The sequence below is a fragment of the Anastrepha ludens genome, chromosome 2 (genome assembly GCF_028408465.1).
Source record: "Anastrepha ludens isolate Willacy chromosome 2, idAnaLude1.1, whole genome shotgun sequence".
Lineage (NCBI taxonomy): Eukaryota > Metazoa > Arthropoda > Insecta > Diptera > Tephritidae > Anastrepha > Anastrepha ludens.
Window position 1 is genome coordinate 93,477,368 of NC_071498.1, and position 22,730 is coordinate 93,500,097.

Genomic DNA, 22,730 nt, shown 5'->3' on the forward strand with positions numbered 1-22,730 from the left:
ACTCGGTACATTGAAGAGTTATTGCCACAAATATGGCTATAAATGGTCTGTAGGTATGCGTATGTGTATGAACTCTGGAATTTTGGTATATTTGTAAACATGTAGTATACATTTAATTGCCAATGTACATTTATAAACACATAAAGCATGCAATTGTATTTGGGAATAAAGTATGAATGCACTTATATGAACAGTGGCTCACATCCTTTGATCCTTTATACAAAAGAAAATGTGTGATCGTTTTTATTTAAGTCGGGTTTTCCAAAAAAACTTAAATGTACATTCAAAGATAAATATGTATATTTGAATTATAAACACCAACAATTAAATTCAAAGTAACTTTAATTCAACTAAATTTACAACAAAAACCAAACACCGCGTAAAACGACCTCACAGCTTGCTCCGTGTGCGAACTCTTGCCGCTATTGAAGCCAATATTGCTACTTCCAAACTACGCAAATTTTTTATTTTTTCCTTGATTAATTCTCTGTAATGCCGATTTTCATGGAAGAACAGCTGGAAACAAACCATTTGTTAGTGCACGATATATAAAGTCCAGAGTGCTGTTTGTTAAAAGTCATGTAAATAAAGATGAAATCTTTTGGTATGACTGTGTTTTTGCTATCATACATATCTACACCTTGTATAGATTAGCTCTGTTAAAACAGAAATGTCGGATAGATACCCCGAATTTCACTATTAAACAAATTTTTTGCCATCACTCTCTTAACCTGCGCTGTAATTTCGTAGTTTGACAACTCAATGTACGAATACAGCGATTAGATTTCATTGATGTTCTTTTTAAAATGGCAAGATGTCGGCAGTTGATGTGTAGAAGTTGAAGATCTGGGACTTCGAGAGGTTATCTGGAGCCGTTCTAGTGCAGAGCTGTAGCTGAAAAACTAGCGAAGCATTGTAGAACACGATGGAGGCCACATTATAGTTTTGGTTTGTATGTCATCAGCATCGGCTTAGAGTAGCCAAACTCACTTAGGTCCGTTGTGGAACCACTGTGTAACACGGGAAGTTTACTGTTAGTTTTCAAGGAACCAGTTAGACTCTCTTATGAAGCGTAGGATCGGTTTTATCCCAACACTGGATAGTTCCGAAAGAGAGTCAAAATGGTATTTTCCTAACAACCTAGCTCTACACCTAGCTAAGGCTGGACAATTACAGAGGAAGAGTTCTACTGTTTCTTCCTCTTCCTCGTCTCTACGGCTTCTGCAGTATTCATGCGAAAATACTCCTAGCGTATCTAACAGCTAATGACAGGTAACACAAGACACGATGTTCTCTCTTGAGAGCTTAAGCAATTCAGAGCTGATCTTTTCAAATTAGCCTGCATGTAACACAAGTATTTTCTTCTTCTTCTCTCCATGACCTCTCCATGACCTATTGACCTCCGGGAGAATATTATTTTTTATCCTTAATTTGCAACTTGTCATAGGGATTGCAATGCTGCCTCTGTTTTCAAGAAGTGGAAGATTAGTACCCTTTCTGCCTAGCTCATCGGCCGTGCAATTTCCTTCAATATCTCTATGTTGCGGAACCCATATAAGGCTGACCTTGAAGACGACGCTAATATCATTAAGAGCTGCCAGGCATTCCTGAGCAACCTTTGATCTTAGTATAACTGCCTCCATTGATTTGATGGCCGCCTGGCTGTCCGAGCAGATATTTATCGTAGTTCTTGTTACAGCGTGTGTGTTAAGGTACACAGTTACCTCCTTTGGGTATTCGGGATAGATTTATAGATATAAACATAAATCGAATATTGTCCAATGCCGGTTATCATCATGGGATTCATTATGTGCGATTGTAATTAACAGTTTATGTAGTGTTCTTGAGCGATATATAATAAAACATCGCTTAAGGAACCAACAGTAATTAAAAGGGCGCTACAAGAGCAGTGGGGGAAAATAACTTCCGAATATAACCCTTTAGGCTCTATGCAGTCTCAGCTTAAGTCAGCTTTAAAACAAAACAGCTTTTCTACAAAATATTACTAAGTAAAAGTTTTCATAAAATTTGCTTAAGTTTTGAAGTATTTTTAAACTCATAAAATAAGCTGTGAGATAGGTTTAAGCTGTATTTTGTTTTTATTGTAAATATTATTGGTTTAAGATTTTTTGCTGCAATTTATAACTCAGTCGCCCGAAGTTACGAATCTGTACACTTCCGACTGATAGTCAAGCCCCAACCTATTCGGCTAGACCGGTCGAAAAAGTTGTTTTTAGTGACGGTCAGAACTCGGCAGACAATGGCAAACCTCCGATTGGATTTTTGGCGTTGAAAAACTCTTCATACAAAACCATCTAGCGTTCGGAGACGGTATAAAGCGGTAGGCCCCTATATTTATAGAAAAACATTAAGGCGCCCACTACAAATAGTAGTAATAGCCCAATACTAGTAGTAAATACCAATTATATATATACATATGTATATACAATATACAAATGTGAAAAGTTACAAAAATTTGTATCTTCGAATGAAAGTTTTTTTGAAACAATTTTCTATGCAATAATTTAGCACCCCAAACAAGCTGTGAGCCACTGCATGGTATGTATTTACATACTTATATATTAGGGTGTATCACTCTTCATATAAAAAAGTATGTACTGTTTTTCCACTGAAATTATACATTTTTATTTTTATTTTCTGCAAAAATATTTCGGAAAAATATTAAGATGTACATGAGCTGGACCGATTTGAAAGAAACTCGAGTGGAAAGGAACAAAAAAATAAAAAATAATTAATAAAATTGTTGATGGCTCTTTGACTTTTTTTGAAAGGTAGGTTTAAAGAAAACTTGATTAACTTAGCCAAATCTTGAGAGATGTTATTGAAAAGGTATTTTCTTAAGACCTAATTTTGCCAAATATTAGTTTCGTTGATTTCCTTAATAGAATTTGAAAACATTTTTATGCAAACTTTTAAGCTATACTCTTCTATTATCGGATGAGATATTTTGAAAAAAAAAATTTTTAACTTATTTTATTTATGAAAACTCTATTTTTTGAGGTATACAAATATCTTTATTTATGACACTAGCTGCAAGTATGCGGAGTAGTGCGACGCAAACAGCTACTCGCTAATGCATTCGTTTGTATTTATTTTTATTTGATCGGCTCCATTACCTATTATTTTGCTTGACAGCATTAAGATAAAAATTAAAAGCAAGAAAGTCCTCGTATAAAGTTAAGTGAGGATTTGCTTCTCTGAGCTTAAATCGCCTAGATCTAATTCGATTATTTAATTTGAGAATGTTTCTAATTTTTTACGAAATTGCCTCAAGTTTGTTGAGTTGAAGTACCTTTTTTTTCGTTCTCGAAGTCACCTATAATTAGATGAAAATTGGATATGCCATTTTTCGGTTTATGCTTTGCACCCGCAAACGATGCAAATCGAAATAAAAACGACGCAATTTTGAAGTCACAGGAAATTGAAACAAAACGCAACTTTAAAACAACACAAATCGAAGCAACGCAAGCCAAGTTATAGGTGCATTTTGAAATTGGTCCAGCTTGCGCAAATCTTTATATTTTTCCGAAATATTTTGGTGAAAGTCTTCAAATATAACAAAGTTTATAATTCCGGGGGAAAATCCAACGTTTTTTTTGGTGAGATTTCCTAATATATATGTAAGTAGGTGAGTATATATGGACCCCAATATGCAGGTGCCTATCGTTTGCAATTTTTTTATTTTGGTTTTTTATTTTTTTCTCTTCTTATTGGTGTTGTTAGAATTGCATTGTCGTTTGTGAAAAATTCTTAAGAAAGCCATTCAAGCGCACATTTATGGGAGTAATAGTGTTTGGTGATATTTACTGTTTGCATTTTATACTTGTTTTACTAAGTATAAGCCAGAGCAAGGGTACTGGGTGGGGTGTTCCCTTCATTATTCTTGTATAGTAGTTCCTTGTTCGGTGGTACAGTTTGTTATTTGTTGGTAAATATAGATATGTTAGTATGTGTGCTACATTTGCTTGTGTTACTAAATTGTACTCAAGTAAATTTGCTTGTATATGTAGATGGGTATGACTACGTATATGTATGTATATGATTATGTGTATGCATATGTAGTGATGATGCGGTTTGCAGTTAACTATGCCTGTCCTTTCAAACGATTTAACGAATCTATGAATTCCTGGCATTTTAATATAGTTGGTTGGTAATGCACGGGAAAGCTCGCTCTGGTACACGTTTCTCTACTGTACTTAGTATATATTGTAGAGTATTGTATGTGTGCCATAAATATATGTTAGTATGTATGTATGCTTGTATAGTATAGTGTATATAAATTTCATGTAGAAAGGTACAAGTGAAAATAGTTTAAATTCCTGTTTAGTTGTTTATTTATTAGTTTGTTTGTTTGTATGTAAGGTGTTTCCATTGTAAGAACTAAATTTTGGCTAGTGAATTGCTTATTAAAGCCATTTTGTGTATTTATACTCATTTTAATATTTTTATTTATGTAACATAATAGCTAAGTCTTACAATCCATTTCAAGCGACGGATTCCATCCTGGTCGTCTACATTTCTTCTAGTAACTTTTTTCAACTTTAGTTAGGATTATTTTGCTATTCGCTCTGCATACAAATTTTATCTAAATGTTTTCTTTGATTTGATTTTATTTTGCTATATTTGCTCTGCATCCACTAGTTATGTCTTAGGTGTGTTGTTGTGGTATAGTGTGCCATTCAGTTATTGATTTCATGACACACCTCCATATAGTCGGGATCGTGCATGATGCCTTTTATCATATCTTTGAGCATTGTGTAACGCGGGAAAATCGGATACATTTTTGAGCTGCCATATTCCTCCTGAAGAATGCATATATGTTAAGATTTAAAAAAAATTGTATAAAAAAAATATTTTCATATGATTGTATGCATAAATAAAGTAGTTAGGCCAGCACAAGTGTAGAATATTTTTCAACTACGATTGCACGTGCAACAAAAACGCACTAACAAAATACAAAGCACTAATAAAAATGCCGATAGAGCGACAGTACTAAATATTCATTTACACAATTTGTGAAAATAATTTACACCCAATAAAATATATTTTTTATTTATTTTTATCTATTTTTTCTCAGATGAACTGCTTAAATTTTAATTTATAAAACAAGTAAGACCAAATATGATAAATTGCACCATTTTTTCTCAGATAGAATACAAACTAATTTTAATTTTTAAGACAAGTCAGATTTGCGTGAGTGGAAATTCATGTGAAAGATGCCTCTCTACAAAACAGCAAAGTTCATGTTAAATTATAAAACTAAATTGTGGTGTGTGTGTGTAAAAAATCGTATCACTAATTAGCCAATACCTATACTGCCAAATGACTTTTAAAAAGTGTACTACAGATATATGAAATATTGGTACGGTCAGTTTCTGAAAGATAGTCAGTACTTCTTAATCAAAGACTATTGGCTCTTTCACAAGTTTTGTTTGCTTCAAGTTCTGTTCATTTGTGTAGAGGATGATAAGTGTTGAAGAGTTCTACGGTTGAAGGTAAAGAAAAGACTTTTGCTTCTAGCTTCCAAACAACGAATCACTAGTTGAAGTAGCTAGTATTGCAAAACCAAGGTCCAAGAAAGTTTTGGATAGTACATAGCAGAAGCAACCGTACATACTCGTATTGGTGCATTAAAAAAAACCTTCTCCCTACTTTTACATCAATAAACGTCTGCTTAATTGGTCTAAGCAGTCAGTCTACATTTCATTCCGAACACCTTATTTAAACGAATATTTTTTACAAACATTTTAGGAGCGTTCCCTTTTATATTTTGCACCTTCGCATCACTACGTTTGTCATTAAAAAGCTCCTCATAAAAAATATCTGCCGTTCGGAGTCAGCTTAAAACTGCAGGTCCCTCTATTTGTGGAACAACATCAAGACGCACGCCACAAATAGCAGGAGGAGCTCGGCCAAACACCCCAAATATACATATATACTTCATTATCATATATATATATACATACATCACTAGGTTTAATGAGCTGTAAATTGATTTATTGAACAGTTTGGTATTTTTTAGCATAAACTCAGATACAACGTTTTCACTTAAGAGTTTTGTATGTTCTTTTTTCAGAGAGTTGAAAAATTCATCTCGTCAAAAAGATAGAATCAAGGAACATTACGAGCTCCAAACGTGGCCGCCGGACGACATTAGTGGGACCAGCGTTCATTCAATATTCCATTAACATTTCATCGTTAAGAAGATTTATTTTCGTTAGATACTGCAAAATTTGACAAATATCTACAAACTGGTGTAGAAAAATGTTGGAGAAATTCAGCCGCGGTGGTTCAAAGCACACCTGTGACATCGTACTGGGTGACGAATTTTAGACCTATGCATATGAGCTGGAAATAAAACAGTAATCAACTATATGGGTGCTCCCAGGCGAGCTTAATCCAACACAAGTTGTGCGTGGAAGAAGCAGCTCAAAGCAAATGGTCGCCTGTTTTTTTTTCACATAAACTGGAAAGTCTGATCATGCCGCAGCTCTACCACTAAGAAAACTTAAAACAGTGAATTCTGTGTGTTATGCAATCACCTGTTTGCCTGAAGTTTTCGGAGAATGAAGGAAAACGCAGCGTCATCCTACACCAAGCCAATGCGAGCTCTTACGTATCGGCTCACTCAAAAGAACGAATTAATGGGTCATACACCTTATAGCCTTGATTTGGCACCTAATGAATTCTTTTTATTCTCGAACATTAAAAATAAAATGCGAGGCCAACGTTTTTCAACGCCTAAATAAGCTTTTAAGCATCTCTTTTTGGAGGTATCCACTTCTGAGAGTCAAAAGCGTTTTCAAAATTGGTTCAAGCGAATGCAGAGTTGTATTGACTTTCAAGGAGAATCTTGAAAAAAAAATTCATTATAAAAGACCCGGGAGATCACTAAGATCTGCTTTTATGCAAGGCGATCTAAATAGTGTTTAGAATTAGATCTCTCCTCTTTGACTGTAGCAGCTAAAATAACATCTGTTATATGTCAGAAATTTAGTTTCGAGTTCGAAATTTACAAAATGGGACCCATTTTTTCGCTCGTGAACAAAGTTGGTAATTTTTAAAATCGAATACCGAAAGTTCAATATCGAATAATCGAAAGTGTGGCATGAATTGGCTACCTAGAAACTGCAATTTGAGACCATTACATTTTTTATGAAGTACCTTTAAGTATAACTGTTACAATAACCGTCCAAAGGCGATTCAAAAATTGAAACATGAAATCGATTTTGCTATTGGAGAGATAAGTGCGCTCGCAAAATGTGGTATAATGAAAAATTAGGTAGAAAAATGAAATAGTGTACTACATTTAATCCTTTGCGCTCGAGCCTCTCAGGCACCAGTGCATGTGATGCAATAACTCGAGCGGTGCCTCAGAGACATAATTCAGATCGATGTGTCTAAATTTCTTATCTCGTGTGATTCTATCGCTATACGAGATGAAAGCTGCACTGTAAACTGTTTATGTCACAGACACAAGCAATCTTTTCAGCGTAGCCGACAGGGCGACCAATACATAAGTCCCAAACTATGCGTGGATGGTTGCTTATTGCCACGATATTTAGTCTGCGGCACCGCTTTCATCTCCTATAGCGAAGTGGGACTTTGTCTTGGACATCAGCTCGAACTCAGCCTTATTGGCGATCGCAATATTTCTTTCAAAGTTAGTGAGCCCAATAAGTATGGAACACGACGCCGAAATTACTTCTAGTGAAGATGTGTTAAAATTTTCTGCAATAACGAACGAAATTACATAACTACATAGACAGCTTGTCCAGAAGAACGAAGACAGAAGTGATGAAGATAGTGACCCCGTTAGAGGAGTAAGAAGACGAAAAATCCGATTAATCGATAGTGAATCTGAAAGCCAAAGTGATTGCACAAAAGAAACTGAACCTTCAGAATGGACACTGTGCACATAATCCGAAGTAAGTTAACAATAACGAACTCATGAAATAAGCGGGAGCGCGTGAGATTACTCTCGAGTTGCTGGTTCACCGACAGAAAAGCGCCTCGAGCGCAAAGGGTTAATAATAAGGATTACTTTTTCAATCAACAAACAAGTAGGGGAAGTATTCAAGCGTCTTTATTATAGCCGGCTTGACTTGAACTCCAAACGCTTAATGGACCTACTCTATACGAGACAAACTTTTACTACTTAATATATGCTAAATTATAGATTACATTATATTTTTCACTGGTTCGTACGCATTTGAATATAAATTTAAAAGTTATAGGAATCGTGCTATGAATCGTTCAGAAATTACTGAGCATAGTCTCAGCAATTAACGACAAAACTAGGAAAAATGTTGAGTGGAATTGAGAGAAATAAGTAGGAAAAAGTTTTTCCCAAGAATTTTGAATAAAGAAATTACAATTTATTTAAATAAAATATTTAAACGTAAAAACTGAGAAAAAAAATAATAATTTATAAAATGTTACGAAGAACCGAAAATACTTTATTTTAAAAGGCTCTGTACATTGAATAAGTTTCAAAGTTATATATATTTTTTTTTAATATTTTCGTTTCAGTTCTTATTATACTCAAACCTACAAGTAAACGAAATTTCAGAACAATTTAACCCAATGTCCGAAATACTTGGAATACTTGATGTCAACCATTTATTAAATTTTTTCGTTTTCCCAAAAAAAAGTTATTTTTTGTACACATTATAAAAAATAAGTAATATGAATACTATGAATATCGCTGAGATAAAAAAAAGATTTAATACAAAGTGGTAAGGGAAAACACTTATCAGGCTGGCCTCGGCGGTTCATACATACATACTAAAGGGGTTTTCAATTGGCGCGGTTCGATTTTGGCGCCCTGTGGCAGCCTTTTTGTTTTGGTGACATCTGTCAAATCTTCTGCTTATTATTCAGTTGCTTATGCCAAATCATTATGGCAAGTTACACGATTGAACAGCATGTTCAAATGATAAAACTTTATTATCAAAATGAGTGTTCATTAACGCAAACGTTGCGCGCATTGCACCCATTTTTCGGTAGACGTGGTGGCCCTTCCAATTTCTTATGGCCCATATTGAACCATATGGACCTAGACGACATTTGGTTGCAGCAGGACGGCGCTACGTGCCACACAGCAAACGCCACGACATTCCATTTCAACATCTACCTGCCCTTATTGAAAAACCCTTTATATATTATATTTATTATAAGAAGCACTTTGTATAATATAAAGCTAAGTAATCATTCTTCATTCACTTTACACATGCACCATCACAGTTTCTAATAAATATTTACATACATAAGATATTCCTCTTACCTTGAGCACTCTGATTAAATGCCGCAGACCTAAGTATTTTTTCAGCAAACGGTATAAATCATTTATCAGTTGTGTATTCTCGTGTTCGATTTGTGCAGTGGTCATGACTGTAAACAAAAAATGATTTATAAAATTATGGTTTTCTCAAAAATAAAAAGGCCGTAATCTTTGTGTACGAGTATATTTCAGCGCCACTACACTCACATTCCAAACGCTCCATGCGTTCGCGCCTCTCCGTTGCCTCCTCGGCTAACTTGGCGGAGGTCTTTACACCCTCACCAGACTTCTGCGTCTTTTCCATAATCGCACAGGCACGCATCACATACGAGGGCACCGTTTCTTGCTTTTCCTGTCTCGGTATATCAATCAAAGTCCAATATTGCGTTTCCAAGCGTATAACATCCTGACATAGACAAATTATATTCTTATTATTGGATAAACTATGACGAATGTGAGATAAGTTATTAAAAATAATTGTTAGTATGTATGTTAGTATGCTTTATATGTATATGTATATATTAGAAACTCTTATACATTTAATAATGCATTTTTTTAGTTTCTTGTAAGGGGATTATAATTATTGTAGAACAAAGTATGTATGTGTGTGTTGTTGACATTAGAAATAAATTTTAAATTTTCACTCTTACTTTTATCATAATTTTAAGCATTGGATAACGCTGGAACACATTACGTTGGCTCTTCGAATCTCCATATTTATTCATGAGGGTTATAAGCGCCTTTTTGGCTGTGTCATATGACTCTTCCAGCCGCAGCCGTAAAGCTCTCAACCGTTCATTGGTATCGATTACCTCGTCGCGCGTCATGCCACCTGCAAAAGTTGCAAATTCAAATAAATTAAAGTCTAAAATTTAAATTTCTTACTTGGCGCTCCTTCGTCCTTGACATCCTGCACGATGCGACGCACACTTTGCGTGAATTTCCCCACAAAATTTGTGGTTGCTAAAAATAAAAGAAATATATGATTTTAAGACGTTGGCATAAACATAAATTTTCTAAGTGGACTTGAATTGAGTTATAAATTCTGCCTATATTTACTTGAAGTCTAGACTTTTCCAGCAACGTTTTTCTTTTATAGTATATTTTTCATAAATATATCTTTGAATTTTCATTCATATCTGTAGCTTAAGGATCCTTCTCATGATAAGTTTACTTAATTTTTTTATAAATTTTGTATAAAAGGCTATTGATCGAAAAAATAGCTAAATCCCAAAAGTTGCTTGCCCAATTTTTAAAATATTTTGTATTTATTTATTATTCCGAATAGAAGTTACATTTAGAACCCTAATTAAGCGTATAAATGAGCTGTACACAATTAGTATAAATATTTGAGAATTCAAATGGCGAAGAAGTTAAAAATAAAATTGTTGGGAAATTCACATGCCACTATCATTTATGAACTAAATGTAGCAATTGAGAGAATAACCCTGTATATTTAATCTGCGATCTATGTGGAAATGAACCACCCATAAACTGATTTCGGTAGAAACCCAGTTGGTACATTATGCCAATATAAATCGCATTTTTACCAATTTTACTTTATTTTCATTTCATTTATTTTTAACAAGTTCCACTGGATTTGAACCTGCGACGCTAAAATAACCTCGTGAACGTAGAACAAAGTTTTAACGCGCTCAGCTAAATAGTGACATTAAAGACTATGTATATTTTCCGTATTTAATTGAGAGGTGAGAGAGTGAGAGAGCTCTCTTTTGCTGCGGATGTTTTTCACACATACATATTAGGTAGTATGGTACACAGATGGCGCCAAGAACGCTGTTAATAGACAAGTTGTCGTCGGTGTTGTTACATTGAGAATATATGTTTGCATGTGTACATGAATGTGCGTATACAAGTGGTTTTTCGGCCTCTGTTAACGTTCTGCTAATCAGAAGTCTGTGAGTAACGAGAGAGCTTGTAAGAAAGTATTCTTATATTCTCTGCTCTTAAGACTTTATTATTAATTTACTTATTTATTTATTTATATGCAAGAGTAATTTAAGACTTTATATTTTCAAAATAAATTATTTGCATATGTAATACAAATATTTTTGTATATTTTTTGTGTGATAATCAACGAATTTTTGCATTGTATTTTTTTTGTATTATAGCATAACTAATTATTGGAAGGTATTTTCTTTTTAGTTTCTGTGGGAGTAATAAAACATCTGTTTTAAACTTCTCTTACAAAACCATCGAGAAGGTTTTTAATTGGGCTCAGGCTACGTGATTGGCTTGGTCAATCAACAATTTGAGGTGGCGTACAAGGTGGCGTAAAATTAAACATTTTGTTGTTGAGTAACTTTTTTACTAAATAAAAAAGTGACTTTGAGTGATGGAATCTTATTTATTTTGTCGCTATACTGCACCATTTAAACAAATTATACATCTTCCGATGGGATGATTAATTTTGCGCCACCTTTTACTAGCTTCGAAAAGTGTTTACGGGTCTTTGTAATGCAGAAATACTCTCCAAGGGGGCATATTCTCTTCATCATATGATAAAATCAATCCTTGTAAGAAGTATATCTTACAATAAGAAGCAGCTGCAAGCCACCACATTACCGCTAACATTGTGTATTACATTGCAAGTATGGTACTTATTCTTTAAATCTCTGCATTTTCATTCAAAAACATTTATTTTTCTTTTATCTCCTCAAAGCAAGCTAAGCTACTTTTGATTCCCTCTGAACTATCATACTTCATGATAGGTGCGCTAAAATACTCTGATAGCTTCACGCCTGCTAACACCACACCGTTCTAGCTGTTGATGCGTTCTTCGTTTCAGCCTTAATCGCCTTTGATGCCTTGAAAGGACCCTTCAGAATTACATTACCGGTTTACTAGAAGTCGTTTTCTTGCTGCCATCTCACAATCCTGTTGGTTTTTGGTCTTAAAGATAATCACAACGAATTTTTTACCGCTTATGAATTTTTCAGCTTTAAAGAATTGCTAAGAAAACGGGTTTCTTTGCATTAAGAAAAACGGGTCTCTTATTTTCGTACTAAGGCAGTTCCGCTACTTGCTTCTTTAAGTTTATGCTGGTAAAAGGAGTGCAAATATGAATGTCCAGGTATCAATTTCGACCAAAGCGATTCTAAGAAGTTGCATTTTTTCAGCATTAAGGAAAAATAAACGCCGGAGGAAAGATTTTTAGATGCAAAAAAGTTCTGCAATCTGAGATGAACGAATTTCTATTATGTTGTTATGTGTTACTATGTGTTTGGAACTTCATATAAGGTATGCACATCAGCGTACTGCACCAAAAAAAATGGTGTTTTCCACCAGAGCTATAAAATTTATTATACATATGTACCTAGGTATTATAAGAGGTACAAAATTAATTACTCTATATTAGACACTTGTGAACTCGACAGCTGCAGTATTCAAATAGACAATCAATGACGCGCGTAAAGGTGAAAATAAAAATTTTAATTACTCAAAATCATTTTTTTGTTTATTAAAAACGTTATTTAAACAAAATTTGATGATTAACTTTTGTATTGGGCTGGGGAATAAGTTAGTAGCGTTTTTACCGAAGACTTTTTTTTAAACAAAAATTAATAATTACATCAATTAGTTAAGCAATTATGTATTTGCTGTTGCTGTTTGCAGTCTCTTCCCACCTCTCGACCCATTTGTTGATGCCGTTTCGCCAAAAATCATCTGGTCTGGTGTCAAAGAAGTTGTTGACCCAGTTTTTAAGGATTTCTTTGTTATCGGAGGTAACGCCGTTTATGTGGTTTGACAGAGATCTGAAAAGATGGTAATCGGTCGGTGTCGTAAAGGAGTATGGTTTGAACATGTCGATCAGGTCTTTTCAGTCGAATAGCCTCATTCACGCGGTGTAGCTGGGCAATGTAGAGCTTCTTATTGGCCCTGACACTCTTTTCGAGCATGCCCCAGCGCACCATGCCCTCCCAGTCCGACCAAATACATACCATTCATTATCTTCTTTACATAAAGATCCGGCTTGACTCTCGGCTTTGACGTATCTTCTTTCTTTGCTTCATATTGATGTATAGGCACCATATCTAATATCCTTTGCTCCGGGTGTTGCTCGATGGCGGGCGAGATGTTGAAAAGCAAGTTGAAGGTTACTTTCTTCGATTTTTTCGTTGAGCTCGTGAATCACCCTGTCTCCCAATTTTTCGGTAAATCCCATTGAATGAAGGTAATTGAGAATCGTTTTTTGATCGCAGTTCATTTTTTCTGCCATTCGTGATTGGTTTGGTGACCGTTTTTCTTCAAACGTGATTTGAGACGTTCTTCATCGAATTCAAAAGCTTTCCGCTGCGGGACGTGTTATCGAAGTCAAAGTCGTCACTTTTTCGTCGCTACTTTTTGACTTCGATGAAATGCAAAGAAGAGCAAGTGTTGAAAATGTTGATTTTTGCCTCCTGGGTATTCGATTTCTAAGCCTCAAAACCAATAAAAAATTTAATCACTCAAAAATACAATTAACGTAGTTTTGTAGAGCAGAAAGAGTTCTATCGAATGAATACTTACCCTTTGCCAAACAGCAAACAAATCGTTGTAAAATTAAAGATAAATAAAAACGTTATGAACTTATTCCACAACCCAATATTTACTTCCTTATTTGAATTTTCACTTTGACCTGTGCAAGATGTTGCTTTGAGAGAAGTCTTTCTTTTTCACACCGTTCGCTAAAAACTATATTTTGATTAGACGACCTTCATATAGAAGTCATTGACATTATATTTCAAAAGTAGTTCAGATATTTCGACGTTTTTAGTTTTTATAAATGTGCAATATTTTTTAAAATATGAAATGTGTGAGTTCAGAATATAAAAACTAAAAATACTGTCATAATATACAAACACACTTGAACAGAACCTTACAATTTCTGGAATATATTACTTGAATCTACTTTTTAATAAATTGGATTATTATAGACTTCTGCAATTTCGCTAGTTACGACATCTACCATTGTGCATATGCAGATTTGTATGTATGTATGTTAGGCCGGGTCGATTTGTGGGGAGGCAAAAAAATCGCCCATTGCTCTGTGAAAATCATATTCTAGGGATCAAAATAAGAAACTTTGCCGATGGAACCATACCTCTAAAACGAATTCTGATGTCCCCCAATTTGGGTCGAACTTTTTAGTTTCTTTTCTCATGTAAAGGCCACAAATGGTGATATTTTGAAATGATTGTATGGGGAACCCCTCAGGGGAGTTCCAGGGGGTGTGCCACTGGCATGGGCGGATCGGCCGTCCAAAGTTAGTGGGGGTCGGTCATTCATTTGGATTCGATTGGAGCACTCTAAATGGGTCAAAGTGGGATTTTTCGTTCGACCCAAATTGGGGGACATCAGAACTCGTTTTAGAGGTATGGTTCCTTCGGCAAAGTTTCTTATTTTGATCCCTAGAATACGATTTTCACAGAGCAATGATCAATTTTTAAATCGACCCGTCCTAATGTATGTATACTCATTCATATGCACCCGAGTGAGAAACAATAAAAATAGCACTTAATGACGCCTGTACCAGATACTGGAAATACCATCCGATAAGTCATGATAAAAAACCAACAAAAATTTAATAAAAAGAGAAGAACAAAAACAAAAATAAAAGACAGAAGAGAAGAAAGTTTCTGGATTTGTTACTAGAGATCAACAGAGAGTGAATCATACGAAAGACGCGTGTCATTGGCAGCTAAAATTTATACTTATTTTTTTTTTTCCTTTATCTCCTATTGGAGCATAGGGCGTCATTTTGTATTAGGCAAGTTGCTTTGTGTATGCAAAAGAGAAGAAAATGCAACCAACCACTGATCTTGAAGTATTTTATTAATAGGTATGTATTAAATTAATTATTGTTTGTAGAAATTATTTAGTGTTGACACATTGCCACAGCAAAATATGAATGAATTCTGTTTTTTTCTTGCTTTATTGTAGTTTGAGTTGGCATATAATAGGACTATGAATAAGTTCGTGCGGTTTTACAACAGATGGCGTAACTTGATTATTATTCCATCGATCCACATTTCCAAACATTCATTGGAGAGCTACTGTCGTAAGGCACAAACGTCAGTATAAGTTTTTTATTTGAAGCGTAAACAACAATATTTTTACCACACTTGAAAATGTCGAATTTCGTGCCAAATAATGTGTTTTTGCGGGGAATTCTTCTTCATTATTTTAATATGAAGAAAAAAGCAGCCGAAAGTCATCGTATCTTGGTGGAAGTTTATGGTGAGCATACTCTATCTGAGCGAACGTGCCAGAAGTGGTTTGCACGCTTTAAAAGTGGTGATTTTGGCTGGGAAGACGAAGAACGCGAGGGTGCGCCGCCAAAGTTCATGGATACCGAATTGGAGGAATTGCTCGATCAAGATCCGGCTCAAACGCAAGAAGAGGTTGCAAAAACTTTGGGAGTTGATCAATCAACCATTTCCAAACGTTTAAAAGCCATGGGAATGATCCGAAAGGTAGGCCATTGGGTGCCGTATGAATTGAAGCCAAGAGACGTTGAACGCCGTTTTATGGCATGCGAACAACTGCTTCAACGGCACAAAAGAAAGGGTTTTTTGCATCGAATTGTGACTGGCGATGAAAAGTGGGTCCATTACGACAATCCAAAACGTCGGGCAACGTATGGATACCCTGGCCATGCTTCAACATCGACGTCGGCGCAGAATATTCATGGCCTGAAGGTTATGCTGTGTATCTGGTGGGACCAGCTGGGTGTTGTGTATTATGAGCTACTGAAACCGAATGAAACGATTACGGGGGATGTCTACCGACGACAATTGATGCGTTTGAGCCGAGCGCTGCGAGAAAAACGGCCGCAATACGCCGATAGACACGACAAAGTTATTTTGCAACATGACAATGCTCGGCCACATGTTGCACAAGTGGTCAAAACATACTTAGAAACGCTCAAATGGGATGTCCTACCCCACCCGCCGTATAGTCCAGACCTTGCGCCATCCGATTACTATCTCTTCCGATCGATGCAACATGGCCTGGCTGACCAGCACTTCCGTAATTACGATGAAGTCAAAAAATGGATCGATTCGTGGATTGCGGCAAAACCGACCGAATTTTTCACAAAGGGAATCCGTGAATTGCCAGAAAGATGGGAAAAAGTAGTAGTAAGCGATGGACAATATTTTGAATATTAAATTTGTAACCATTTTACGTCAATAAAGTTTCAAATTTCGAAAAAAAACCGCACGAACTTATTCATAGTCCTATTACATACTTGCTAAAGCTAAAATAAGCATGTTTAATAAATTAAAAATAAAAACTACTTCCTTGTAAGAACTATAAAAACTATAAATGTTAGGGTTAACAGCCGCATAGTCTTGAGTGAATAAATTTATGCAATTAGAAATATTTTTTAAGTGACAATGAGTTTCTAGCATTCATGGGAATATTTATGAATATAATTTATGTACATAGTACATTCAGTCACAGAATAAATTTAGTAGCTTCTTTAGTAAAAGGAGGAAGAATAGGTACGTAGATAAAATATAACGAAATCAGTTTATATTATCATCTTCATCATTTTTCTCTAAAGGTTTTAGAGAAAAAATTATGATAGAAATAAAAGTAATAAATGCTTTGGAACATTAGGTTTTAGGAGCTTATCAACCTCTGTGACTTTACGTTTAGTTAGTGTAGCAACCAAGAATATACAAGAATCCGGTATAGAATTTAAGAAAGAAGAAGAATTTGCGACTAAGAGTTACCACTTTTTTAAAGTGTACTGAAGTTTGCTGAAATTGGACTCGAGTTCTAGGCCTTAGCAGCAGTACTCGTATCCCTTCAATTTGGTTTAAATATTTTAAAAAACTCGATTACAACTACATTTACCATTAAGAGTACGTTATAAAATTGAATGGCGTATATTCTTGTAAAATATTTTAATCCAATATTTCTTAGTTTTGTAGATCATTTCGACGCTGCTTTTAAAAATTCTGGAAAATATTAAGAGGGTTAAAATATTCTACAGAAGGAATCTTCTCAGTTAAAAGGGAGCGATAACAGACAAAAATACACTACTAATTTGTTTCTATAACAATTAAACCTATCGTATTCAATATCCTCTCCATTGATTTGACTGATGGAAAGCTCTATTTCAATCTTTACGCGCTCCATGGCTTCTCTGTTTGTATACTACAGCTGCGTACGACGCCGAAAATTATAAATATTCCGATGGCGTGATTAGCTTTGCGCCACCTTGTATGTACATATATAATTGCCGTTTAAATCCTTGTTGGGTGTTGGCTGAACTGCTCCTTCTATTTGTGGTATGCGTCTTGATTTTTTAGAGGGACCTGATCAGATGGATTTTTATGAGGTGTAGACAGAAATGACAGAAATACACTTGGAGGGTTGTCATTGTCTGCTATTAGAAAACAATTTTTCCATAAACGGGTTCTTCGTATCTGGGGCTTCCAACCCGTGCACTTCCGAATAGTAGTCACACACCAACCCGTTCGGCTAAGGCGGCAGACCCATATTGCCTTTGTATTTTACAAAGTCAAACAAAACCTAAGAAAATATAAAACTGAGTTATATTTATCTGTTTTTTAATTTTTTGTAGCCCTACGGGTTTTAAAAATCTTTGAATGAAATGTTTATGTTAGTTTATTCTTCTATTTTTATTATGGAGCTTATGGAATACCTTAGAAATCCAGTAAAAATATTTGTATTAGACACATCTAGAAATAATTTGTAGTTAGAGAGTAGGTATGACTAGAATACAGATAATACCTAAACTTTCATAAATTTTTCTAGAATTATTCTTCAGAAAGTTATTTGACGTTCCTCATATAAACTTTAAAGAAACTTATAAAAACCATATAACTAGAACACTCTAGAAATCTAAAATGCTATATTTAAAACTTTATAGAAACTTCATACATTCTTCATGAACTCGGATAAGGTACCTTAATACTTCATATCGTCCCCTTAGTATAACAATAGCCTATGTGCTCATAGGCTATTATTTTTTTATTGAATTTTTGGATTCTCCATCGTCGATTTTATATGTGGTCAAAATTTTGTCAAATTCTAGTTCCACAAAGTGGGTCAAAACGTCAGTCAAAAAATAATAAATATTTACAGCCATAACGAGATTTGAGTGAGAGTTACTTTCGACAAAAAGTTTGAAATTCATTTTCTCAAAACATCAAAAAATGTATAGGCTATTTTAATACTAAGGGGACGATATATTCTTATAGAAATGATGAAATCTTTATTAGTCACCGAAACTCTTTAGAACAATCACAAAATCTTCAATAAATCCCATAAAATCTTGGAATTATTAATAATCTTAATGGAGCTTTTAGAAATCCCCAAAGAGGTTTTTAGAAACCTTATTGAAAAGTCTACAAATTTTAAAGAATCTCATAAAACCCATGTAGGACAATCTTTAAACCTCATGAAAGTATTTGAAAACTTTAAAGAACTTCCTAAAAACTTCATAGAACCTTTCCATAGAATAAATAAATAAAATAAATTAGAAATACCATTGAATCTTCAAGAATCTCTTAAGATTCTTCTAAAAACCTTTTGCAATGTTCTCAGAACATTAACGGAACCTCTAAAAATTTTATATAATATTTCTAAAACTGCAATATAAGGATAAGGATATATAAATGCAAAAAATAATTGATAATTAGCTCAACGCAAAACGTTGTCGCCGTCAATACGATAATTAATTTGGGTTTAGAGCTACTGACCACTTATGAATAAAGTGGATTGATGGTGCATGGAACAACAAGTGATTGTTTATATTTCCACTGAAAATTGCAGGAATGTAGGTAAGTAGGTAGGTTAGATGGCAAGAGTACCTCAGGTACACTACAAGTAGCACTTACGTGGCGTTTTGATACCATAATTTAGACCACTACCTGCAAAAAAATTTAGGGAAGAAAAAACCGTCTACAGCCGTCCAGTGCTGTTAATGTAGTGGAGGAGATAAAAGGGATCTAGGCTGTAGAGTTTCTTCAAGCTATCCCCAAAGGGCACGATAAGGAATCTCAAGCGCCTAGCCGCCAGAGCCGGATGCAGGTTTGTATTGACAAAACAAAAAAGATTTATAAACGTTTTTTTTATAAATGGATCCAAAAAAGGAAAGCTAGAAATTTGAAATGTTCCACAAAAATAATCCTTGTGAAATCTTATCACAGAATATTGGCAATAAATACATTTTTAATAAGAAAAGGTCTTTTAATATAATATTTTTTACGAGTGATTAAATGATATCTGTGAAAAAATGTTGAATATTTCAACTCACCTAAAAAAAGTTGGGAAGTGCTGGACTATGACAAAAGGGCTTTACTCATGGTGCTTTCAGGCGTATGGGGTCGCCTTTTTGCAGCTTCTGTAACCATAGAATTTGTTGCTTTTTTGCAATAAAGAGAGATTTTTCTGTCTCCAGAAATTACAAATCCTGAAAGGTCCGAAAATGTAAGTAAATAATCCCGAAACCCCGGGACTGTATTGTATCAATAAGATGGGCATCCTTGTTTTGGGATTTTTTATAGCCAGTGGTGCATATAATACTGACAAACCCACTTTTACCTACGTTGTGAAGAATGCAGCTAAGAGTTGGATCAATGAAATGAATAAAAAGTCCCAAATACTGGAGCAGCGTCATGCTACGAATAACACAAAAACGAGTTTGAAGATTTCCCTTTAAAAATACTCCACATCTCTAAGTAAAAACAGTCGCATATGTATTAGGGTAGTTCACAATTAAGTGTAAGTTGGCTGGTATCGTAACATTTGCTAACCACGGCAGCTCAACAGCAAAATGAATTTATTTGCCATCATACTCGTATATGACGCTGTATATTTTTACATAACATTAGAAAAAATGTAAGTTTTGATATTTTACTCAAACGAATTTTGACTTGTGACTCTCTTTCAGTAAATAAGTGATATCTTAAGGGGTTATACGCAGTTATGAAGCAAATAAAAGACGGGTTGTCAAGGATTTATCCTGAAGAAACTTCAGAATATTTTAATTTGAAAATTTTTGGCGGTTATAAAAGCATCCTTCAAGAACGTAACAAAATTTTTTATTTATGAAAATGTTGATTATAGAGCGCGCTGCAGGCGATTTCTGGAATCTCCTTTAAAAAAAGACGATTTACGGTGTACATCGTAACTCAGGATTGGATTATCTGAAATCAAAAAACCAAACAAATTTTGTTAATATATTAGATTATCTAGTAATTAATCGTTCGGCTAATCAAAATAGTGAGTTTTCACAAAATGGCAGCTTTTAAAAGAAATGATTTCGATTTTTACGTTAAAATTTGGCCGTAAATTGATTACAAAATGGAAAATAAGTATCAGATTTACAAAAGGAACGATTAATTACTAGAAAATGTATCTTTAAAGATTGAGTTAAAACGGTTGACCGATCAAACAAGCCGTTTTCGAGATATCGTGTACACCGACTTGAAAAATGCCGTTTTGAAAAAAAACACGTTTAAAGTTTCAATACCTACCTTTAAACGTGCCGAGGCATCTCTACATATTTAGGTATAACTCCGAAAGTATTGCTTAGATCTACTTCAAATTTCGTGCGTATACTTTTGAATATATGTACATTACAAAAATGCAATCAAAAGAATCGATTTTTTTGAAAGTGATAACTGCGTATAACCCCTTAAGGAGTCAACGACAATTTCTTTTACTTTACTCTGTAAAACGATATTAATTGGATAGTCTATAATTTGTGTATGAAAACAACTGTTCACTTATTAATTATTTACTTGTTTATTATAATTGGCGCTTATACTCTTTTTGGATGTTTGGCCGAGCTCTTTCTTCTATCTATTTGTGGTGTGCGTCTTAATGTGTTGTTCCACAAACGGAGTGACCGAAACTTTACGCCGCCTCCGAGTGGCAGATGATTGCTTTATTATGTGAAACTTATTTTAGGGTGTCGAGTCTGTGCACTTTCGAGTGGTAGTCACGCGTCAACCTATTCAGCTTCGGCGGTATTTAATAAAACTATACAATTTTATATCACACACTTAGGCCGACTAACAAATACGACTAACACTCTAAAAATATAACTCATAGGAAGTTACAAAGTAAGAATTTTTTAGCAAAATCGAAAACACTAATAACTCAAAATGAAGTAGAATTTATCGAAGTATTTAAGGCTTACGAATCATGGTAATGTGGAAAAATTAAGCGAAATCAAAGTTGGTTGTTCTCTTATATGTTAGCGATGAACGGAAAAAGAATATATAGAATTAGTAAAAGGATATATTAGAAATATTGAAAATTATTTTAAATTATTTTAAATTAAATAAAAAATATTAAAAATTACTCAATTTTTTTACATTACACATTTGTAACTGAAGCAATGAGTCCACAAACAAAATAAATTTTTAGCATAGCCATAGGCAGAATCCCCACTTATCAATCAAATAATGTGATCCACACCGCAATTAGCGATAGCCGGGGGGCTTTTCCAATAATGGTACAATTATACGGTATTCTTTATACCATATACATAGTCTGCAAACATTCAACAAAAATATACCATTATACTTATGCATTGCTCAGTACGAATTTATATTCATGCTGAAATAAATTTGCCAGCTGTTGGACCTGAAATGTGATTTACACACTTATATAATATACATATAAGTCTATGTTGAAGGTGCAAAATCAGCATACAAAACGTACGCAGAGATGTTCCATATGGCTGATTCATAACCATTTCGTCGCATTGACCTATAATATGATAATACTCGTATGTAATAATAAAAATAATAGCGAGTATCTATTGTGCCGACTTCATAGATTAAGAGTATTTCTCTGAGCCCAACTTCCTCAATAAATTTTATAAGTTTTAGTATTTGTATTGATTGTATTGAGTCTTATTCCCTTTTCGGTCAAATATGTTTGGCCAATTATTTGTCTCGTTTATTAATCAGTACTGGGCACGATCCCAATATATGTTTGGCCGTTTCATCTTCCCCCCTACAGAACCTACAAGTTTCATTAGAGTATATTCCCAGGTTAGTAAAATGATAATTAAATATGGAATCCTGTAAGAGTTCTTGTGTTGATTTTAATTAATTCCATTTCATTTATCAATTCCATCTTATTTTATTCCATGTATTCTTTGAATCAGTTTACGATGTAAGTATGTAGAAAAATAGGGTGAAGGTTTCAAATTTCGCGGGCTACGTACATTCGACTTTCGATTATTATTTTTTTATATTGGTACGCTGCGTGTTCGGCGATTTTCTACTATCGACTCTTGGCTCCCCTGGACTCTTCCATTGAGACGATTGGGTTTTGGGTTCGATGTCAAACCCGCATACCCATGATTTGTCACCAGTTATAACCCTTTTAAGTACAGTCTGTGTCAGAAAAAAAGAACCGCGATTAT

At 34.4% G+C, this 22,730-nt stretch overlaps 1 protein-coding gene across 1 annotated transcript; it reads right to left on the reverse strand.

Moving 5' to 3' along the window:
- Positions 1-3,508: 3,508 nt before the first annotated feature.
- On the reverse strand, positions 3,509-11,899 carry LOC128870508 (uncharacterized). Its single transcript, XM_054113208.1, has 6 exons — positions 11,860-11,899; positions 10,190-10,267; positions 9,955-10,136; positions 9,512-9,710; positions 9,308-9,414; positions 3,509-4,823 (listed from the first exon to the last, which is right to left on the reverse strand). Exons 1-6 carry the CDS (start codon positions 11,897-11,899, stop codon positions 4,701-4,703), a joined length of 729 nt encoding a protein of 242 aa, XP_053969183.1. The 3' UTR covers positions 3,509-4,700.
- Between the last annotated feature and the right edge of the window lie 10,831 nt (positions 11,900-22,730).